We start from the raw sequence: 8,483 nt of genomic DNA on the forward strand, positions 1-8,483 counted from the left end.
ATGTCTGTGAGCACTCCTGCAAGCTCCCCAGAACACGCTCTGAGAACACGCCCGGGGATGCCATCAGGGCCTGCAGCCTTGTGGACATTGATCCTGCTCAGCACCGCTCCTACATCGGTGGGGGAGAGAGTCATAGGTTGGTGGTCTGGCGTCATGTCTGCTTTGGTTGTGGTTGTGGGGTTCCCTCGCTCAAAACGAGCATAAAAGTTGTTGAGCTCGTTGAGGAAGGAGACATCAGAGGATGCAGGGGAGGGTTTGGTGGTCCTGTAGTCTGTGATGGTCTGGAGTCCTTGCCACATGCGTCGGGGGTTGGAGTTGGAGAAGTGTTCTTCTACCTTCTTTTTGTAATGGTGTTTGGCTTTTTTGATGCCCTTCTTTAGATTAGCCCTGGCTGTACTGTAGGCGTGTGCATCTCCTGACCTAAAGGCAGTGTTGCGGGCCTTCAGGAGGAGACGAACATCCCGGTTCATCCAAGGCTTCTGGTTGGGGTACATGGTGATCCGTTTCTGGGTGGTGACACTGTCTGTGGTTTTGGAGATGTAATCCAGTACAGATGAGGCGTACTGGTCCAGGTCTGTGTGGGTGAACATATTCCAGTCTGTGTTTTTAAATCTGTCCTGGAGCACTGCGTCTGTCCCCTCTGGCCACACTTTAATTGTCCTCACAGCAGGTTTCACACGTTGGATGAGTGGTGAATACCGAGGTGTGAGGAACAGGGAGAGATGGTCCGATTGTCCAATGTGGGGGAGGGGTGTGGCTTTGTAGGCTCCAGCCAGGTTGGAATACACATGGTCTAAAGTCTTGTCTCCTCTGGTGTGGCAGGAGACATGTTGGTGGAATCTGGGGAGGACTGTCTTTAAGTTGGTGTGGTTGAAGTCGCCAGCAACAATAAAAGCAGCCTCGGGGTGTTTATTCTGGTGTTTGTTAATGGCTGCAGAAAGTTCTTTCATGGCCAACCTAGCATTAGCGTCGGGGGGTATATACACGGCAGTGAGTATGATCGAAGTGAATTCTCTGGGGAGATAATAAGGTCTGCATTTGACCATTAAAAACTCCGCATTAGGTGAGCAGTGACTCTCAGTAGTAGTGGAGTTCATGCACCAAGCATTGTTAATATAAATGCACAAACCTCCACCTCTGGTCTTGCCGGAGTCATCTGCTAGCCTGTCGGCTCGGTGTGTGTGGCGTCCTGCTAACTCGATAGCATTGTCCGGGCAGCTGTTGTTCAGCCATGTTTCGGTGAAAAACATGACATTTGAGTCCATAATCCGTCTGTTGTTAGTGATGGAGAGCCGTATCTCATCCATTTTGTTTGCCAGAGAACGGACATTGGCGAGAAAAATACTGGGTAAAGGCAGCCGGTGTGGTGTTAGCTTTAGCTTAGCCCGTAGCCCTCCGCGCCTACCTCACCTTTGTTTACGATCTCAGCGCCGTCTGCGTGCACTTCCGCCCAGCCGGGGAGAGTGGGCAGCCTCCGGTGTTCTGGAGATCTCTGGGATGAGTCGGAGATCGGCGATAAAACTGTTGGAGTTGTGAGTCCAGATGTCCAGAAGCTCTTGTCTGCTGTAGGTCAGCAACGCACAGCAATTCTGGACGAATAATCCGGTTAAAAGTAGATAAAAAACCGCTAAAAACCGCTAAATAGCAGATTCTGGAGAGACACTGAGCCTCGCGTTGTTCACGCGCCGCCATCTTGGATCTGCTGTTAGCCGCTGTTAGCCGGTTAGCCAGCAGCTAAACTTTCTTTGAAGTGGATTTAATTTTGCTAAACTTTGACACTTATGAAATGAAAATGTAATCAAACTGTTTATCAGAGGAAAAGTATGATTTTTAGGATGCTCAAACTTAGCATAGCATTAGCTGGTAGCTGCTGTTGTTTAGCGTTGTTGTTGTCAGCTGTTTGGAGAGTGGAAGGATGATATGTCTAACCTGCTAACAATAAATAATTGCTTCAATATTGGGAATAAATAAGCATGTTTATGCATATTTTTTGTGTTACAGCTATGACTTCAATTCAAGAGCTAAGGCTTGGAGTGAGGAGCAAGATGAAGTTTTATCCAGATTCCAACGGTGATGTATATTTCCTTTATGTTTTCTTCTGCTTCTTTGTTTAAGCGGACCCCTTCATATAATAAAACATAGGTATGACCTTCATATGTTGAAGGTGCAGACATGGTGCCTCCACAGTACAGTTCTCTTCTCCTCCGCCTACATCTGTACTACATACTACATCTGTAGCCGTTCTCTAGCCACTTACACACAATGCGTTTATGTGCAGCGGTTGATTTCCATCTTAACCACTGTATTCAAGAGATTTATGAGTACAACATTTTTTTTCTGTTAAATAACCTCAACAAAATGACTGACTGCAACTTTGAGTATTGAGTATCTTCAGTAGGGCTGATTCAGTGAATGCTGGATAAACCAAGGCTACAGAACAGGGTTTACTGACCAACCCCAAAAAACTGCCTGGCTTGTGTCAGCAGTGCATTTTTCTTTAAAAGAGGAAATAATGTTACAAAATAGTTTTTTTTAATAAAAAGCCCCTCCGCCCTCCAAAAAAAAGAGCCCCAAACCGAGCATCATATCAGATCATGCTAAAGACTCATGCTAGCATGTTAATGCTAAAATGTCGGAATGAAAATTACGTGAATGTTACAGGATGTTCTTGTGCTGAACTACAGTATACTTACTTAGACTGCCCAGCTGCTTGATGATGGCTGCCAGTGTAGTGTTGGTGACGCACTCCAGCTCACTAGTCACCCCATCTGGCAGCGCTCCACGGCACAAGTGCCGGGGCTCAATGTTCCTCTTCACCAACGGCATGCTGGTCTATACCTGAAGAAGACATTGAGACAAGGAGAGAGAGAGAGAGAGAGAGAGAGAGAGAGAGAGAGGGGTAAATTGTTATGCGATTTTCACTCGAAACGTTCATTCGATTTCTACTAATGTTTAAATACATGACATCCTCGAAATGAGTTTACATCTCCAAAGCCGCCGGCTAACAGCTCACCTGTAGTCTGCAGAATATCTTCTAACATCAGCCAATATGCTGTTGCTCTTTATTTAAATCCCCCTTTGGGAAACACAGCTAACATCACAGCCACGTCCTGGCAGACAAGGAAGAAAGAAGGAAAGCTAAGGGAAAAAAATGGGTTGATGTTCAGCTGTGATTGCTGATGGAAACGGAGGTGTCATGTCTGCCGCGGGGCACAGTCACTCATCACGCTGCTTAATGTCAGTGCTGCTGGAATGAGCCAAGAGCCCAATGAGCCAGAAAGAAGTTTTTAAATGGTGCTAACGAGCAGCAACCGTGGTCAGAGAAGCCACGAGAGAAAGACGGAGTGACAGAAGGAGAGACGAGCTGAATATGAAAGAGGAGAGAACAGACAGGAAGTCAGGGCACGTCACGAAGAAGAGCTACATATACTGCAGATCCTGTCCTGTATGATGAAGAAAGCCAGATGACTTTGTGCCGAGTGAAATGGGAAAAACCCAGATATATGGGAGTCAATGTAATTTAAAAAATGTGTAAGTCTATTACAGTTAGTAACAGAAAGTAACAGTAACAGAAAGTAACAGTAACAGAAAGTAACAATAACAGAAAGTAACAGTAACAGAAAGTAATGCTATATCATCATATGAAAAGTTCTGTTTTTGCTTCACTATTGCACATAGTTATGATATGGGACTTAATGAAGAACTAAGTTATCACACAGTATGAACAACCTTAAAGCCTCTTAAGAATAAATTAGTGCCAAAAAGACATGAGAGACGACTGACTGGGGAACCGGTCCGTGAGTCGTTTGGTACCGGGCCGCGAGAGTTGAGGCTCAGGTGTGAAATGTATGGTTTTCAGGGTTTTTATTGGTTTTCAGCGTTATTTTGTTATCGTTTTTATCGTTAACTTGGTTTTCCTGGGTCTTTTCACGTGTGTTATGAATAAATCTTCTTTTTTTCGGTACCGGTACTAGTTTTATTTTGTTGTATTTATCCGCGACACCTTACAGGCCGGTCCGTGAAAATATTGTCGGGCATAAACCGGTCCGTGGCGCAAAAAAGGTTGGGGACCGCTGGTCTACACCAACCAAAATAATGCCTTTAGTTAATAACATCTGAAATGATGAAGGCACTTGAAAAGTAACACAAAATTATCTGCCTTTCCAGAAAAACAAAAACGTAAAGTTTTTGTGAGTGTACAAAACCCTGTGTACTCTTTCCCAGGCTTCTAGACTTCTGATTGGCCAACATTTCGTTTTTAGCGTTTACATGTGGAATGAGATATTTGTTCAAAACTGTACGTTTGGACGGGCTTTTCCAGTTTTCAAAAATACCCGCGTACATGTGGACGTAGCCTAAAACTGAGACCTAGAAATCACAAACCCAGAGGAACTGGAGAGCTACAATTACAAAACAGCAACCAAAACACCAGCAGTCATAAAGCAAGATGAAAGCAAAGATTCATAATAATAATAATACAAAAATCAAAGCACTGGGCCACCAACCCAGGACCGTGACACCAATATCTGTTGTTCAACTGTGTTTTTTGATATAACTGTTCAGCTCTTGCACACCTGTAGACTGTACTGATAATTTGTAAACAGATTATGCAACTTTGGAAAAGAATAGCGGATGTTTAACATGAAAATGGGACGTGTCAGTCGTTTACTTGAACATAAAAACAGACTGACAATCAGAATCAGAATCAGAATACTTTATTGATCCCTGGGGGAAATTATTTTTTGTTACAGTGCTCCATTTTAAACCAACATTAAGACAAGACAGACAATACGCTAACTAAGAATAGTACAATATATACATATATATACATACATACATACATAAGTCACTTATAAATAAATAGTTGGAAAAGAAACATGTGTAGTTGTAGCAGCAAACAGTGTGTTAAGTGGATGCGTTGTACAGGGAGATGGCCACAGGCAGGAAAGATTTCCTGTGTCGTTCAGTGGTGCTTTTCGGTAATCTCAGTCTCTCACTGAACGTGCTCCTGTGACCGACCAGCATGTCATGGAGTGGGTGGGAGGTGTTATCCAACATTATCTTTATCTTGGACAGCATCCGCCTCTCCGACACCACCTTGAGGGAGTCCAGCTCCATCCCCACAACATTGCTGGCCTTACGGATTAGTTTATTAAGTCTGTTGGCATCTGCGACCCTCAGCCTGCTCCCCCAGCATGCAACAGCATAGAGGATCGCACTGGCCACAACAGACTCATAGAAAATCCTCAGCATTTTCTGGCAGATGTTGAAGGACCTCAGTCGCCTCAAAAAATAGAGACGACTCTGGCCCTTCCTGTAAAGTGCTGTGGTGTTTTTAGCCCAGTCCAGTTTATTGTCAATGTGTACTCCAAGGTATTTATAGTCCTCCACAATGTCAACACTGACCCCCTGAATTGAAACAGGGGTCAAGTGTTTCCTGGTCTTCCTGAAGTCCACGATCAGTTCCTTGGTCTTTGCCACGTTGAGCTGCAGATGATTCTGCTCACACCACGTGACAAAGGAGTCGACCACAGCCCGGTACTCTGTCTCATCATCCCTGCTGATGCATCCAACCACCGCAGAGTCATCAGAAAACTTCTGAAGATGGCATGTCTCTGTGCAGTGGCTGAAGTCTGTGGTGTAGAGGGTGAAGAGGAAGGGGGAGAGGACAGTCCCCTGTGGTGCCCCTGTGTTGCTGATCACCTTGTCAGACACACACTGTGGGAGACGTACATATTGTGGTCTTCCTGTCAGGTAATCAACAATCCAGGACACCAGAGAAGCATCCACCTGCATCGCTGCTAACTTATCACCCAGGAGGGTCGGCCTGATGGTGTTGAAAGCACTGGAAAAGTCAAAAAACATGACCCTCACAGTGCTCGCCGGCTGGTCCAGATGGGTGTAGACACGATTGAGCAGGTAGATGATGGCGTCCTCAGTTCCGAGACGAGGCTGATAAGCGAACTGAAGGGGATCCAGATGTGGTCTTACTATGGGTCGCAGCTGGTCCAGGATGAGCCTTTCCAGGGTCTTCATGATGTGGGAGGTCAATGCGGGCCTGTAATCCTGGGGGCCACTGGGATGTGGCGTCTTTGGTACAGGGACGAGGCATGATGTCTTCCACATCACCGGGACCCTCTGCAGACTCAGACTCAGCATAAACAGTTTATGAAAGACTCCACACAGCTGGGGGGCACAGGTCTTGAGGACAAGGGGACTCACTCCGTCTGGTCCAGCAGACTTGCCTGAGTGAAGTCTCCTCATTTGCATCTCAACCTGGTATTGAGTGAAGGTGATGGGTGGGGGAGGGGTGTCAGGAATCTCACAGGAGGCAACAGCGCCATGTGAAGAGAGAGGCTGGCACAGTGGTGTGGCTCTGGATTCCAGGCTGACTACAGGTGAGGTTGTGGGGGTAGGAGCAGACACTGTGGTGTCGAATCTATTGAAAAACAGATTCAACAACCAACCGCACAAACACACAGAATGATTATTATGATCAGTCAAACAAAACAAACCAACCAAGTGACCAGCCAACAAACAAGAAGACAGATTAATCAACCAGACAACCAACCAGAAAAGAGCCAACTGGCCCAACGAACCATAAGAGTCTTAAAATGAAATATAAAAAGGGAGTTAGGAGATTTGAACTTCCTTTCCAAAGATTATCACATTATTGACCAAATGGGATCCAACATGCTTTAACAGCGCAGTCTCATTTGGCCCAACTCTTCCAAAGAGGCTGTCATGAGAGCGGTGAAGAAAGACAGAAAGAAAAGTTGGAAAATAAGTGTGACAGAGCTCCCGACAGAGTCAAACACGTGAGAGGAAGCTGCTTGGCTTTTCTCCATTTGCAGTGAACTCTCAATGTGGGACACGCTTGTTATTTTTGGGCCAGGGTTTTGTGCAAGTCTGTGTGTATTCATATGTGCGTATATGGCATCTGTGTATGGTGTGTATTTTCCCAAAGTGTGCACACTGGAGTGTGTGTCCGTACAGTATGTAGATGTGGGAGGAGTGTGTTTTCCCAGGTCAGCGCTCTGCTGTTATCGCGCTGCCTCCCACAGTTCTAATATATTCAACGACACAATCAACAGTACTAAGGCGAGACAATGGAGGTAAACAAAAACACTGGCAGAAAGTGTGAATCTGTGAGTCTGTGATGCAAACTTAATCTTGATGACGGCGTACGTGATAATCCCACTTTGGTGCCTCAACCCTGAAATCGATTTCTACACTTGTAAGACACTAAACGTGTATTTGTTCACATGCTCCTTAATTTGTTTGTCCTGCCTGAAACTCACATGCCAACTTTAATAAAAACTGACTGGTTTGTCCTCTTTATGTCTCTCACACACTCTTCCGCCCTTCCTCCTTCTAATAGCTTCTGACATTCAATTACACAAACCACCTCAGATTGTGCCGCCGGCTCGTCGTGAGAGTGCGAGCGAGCGTCCCTACCAGTGCGTGGGTGAGCCAGTATCGACCTCCCCCTCCTCCAGCTGTTGTAAATAATCTAACACTCTGGGTATTTAATAATACATATGCACTCCTCCTCATCCTCCTTTGCTGCCTCGGTAGCTGCTCTTCATCTCAGATTTGTCTCATCTGTCGGAGTCCTCCCTCCTCGACTTTTCCCCGCATTCCTGCCTGTTTTCTCGCTCTCCATCTCCTCTCCATCTCATTAATAAACCAGTAATGGTGAATATCTCTTCCTCTGACTCCCCAGTGTCCAACACCGAGTGAGTTTCCCCCAATCTCTGCGTGTGCTTTTAAACTGGTAAGTGTGTGTTCGGTGCAGGATAAGACTGCAGTGAGGCTGAGTGTGCACGCGTGAGTGTGTGTGTGAGTGTGTGTGCAACATTTGAAGGTCTGCTAGCTTCAGATGTTGACACAAGTTGACATACATGAAATATGTGGCTCCTGTGTATGTCTGATACACAGTCGCAGACACACACTGACTGTATTTGACCCAAAGGCCTCAACCCACAAGTGACTTCAGGTCAGCTGTGGGGATAAATACCATCACTGTGGCGTGTTACACCATCAACAGGGAGAATAAACAAAAGATTTCTTTACTGTACATGTATGAGTGAATATGTATCTATCTATATGTGCGTGTGTACAATTACAAGCTTTCATGTGCCAACATACAGTCTTGCTCTTTCTGTTGAGGTTTGGCAGACATGTGACCACTACCCATGTGACTAACCATGTCAGGCTGATTTGCTGTTTTGGACTTATTGTGTAGGGTCATTAAATAAAGCTGTTATCAGTACATCTCTGACTTGCTCACTGTTTATAGGTCAACAGGTTCACGTCTTTTAAATGCTCCTACGATCCGCATGCTGAGGCTCCGTTTAGTTACTGCGCTCCTGTTCTTTGGAAAAAGCTGCCTGCTGACCTGAAATCAGTTCCATTTGTGCTAACATTCAACGACAGACTCAAAACCTTTGTTGTTCACACACATCTACAATCATCAGTGT

The 8,483-nt window shown here is 45.5% G+C and overlaps 1 protein-coding gene and 1 long non-coding RNA gene across 5 annotated transcripts in view; one reads left to right on the plus strand and one right to left on the minus strand.

Annotated features, from left to right (window-relative positions):
* The window catches only part of LOC309697815, a 332,892-nt gene that overhangs the window by 30,505 nt on the left and 293,904 nt on the right, over positions 1 to 8,483 (plus strand). The gene's annotated exons all lie outside the window — the stretch shown is intronic.
* The window catches only part of LOC309697695 (actin-binding protein WASF3), a 55,309-nt gene that overhangs the window by 20,942 nt on the left and 25,884 nt on the right, over positions 1 to 8,483 (minus strand). For 2 of the 4 annotated variants that reach the window (XM_082519811.1, XM_082519810.1), the window contains exons 2-3: positions 3,014 to 3,110; positions 2,694 to 2,838 (exon numbers count right to left, since the gene is read on the minus strand). In XM_082519811.1, coding sequence (XP_082375937.1) covers positions 2,694 to 2,826 — 133 coding nt within the window. In that variant the 5' untranslated portion in view covers positions 2,827 to 2,838; positions 3,014 to 3,110. The remainder of the gene's footprint in view (positions 1 to 2,693; positions 2,839 to 3,013; positions 3,111 to 8,483) is intronic. The other 2 variants (XM_082519812.1, XM_082519809.1) reach the window with 1 other exon arrangement.

Source organism: Aulonocara stuartgranti (genome assembly GCF_965226115.1).
Source record: "Aulonocara stuartgranti genome assembly, chromosome: 3".
Lineage (NCBI taxonomy): Eukaryota > Metazoa > Chordata > Actinopteri > Cichliformes > Cichlidae > Aulonocara > Aulonocara stuartgranti.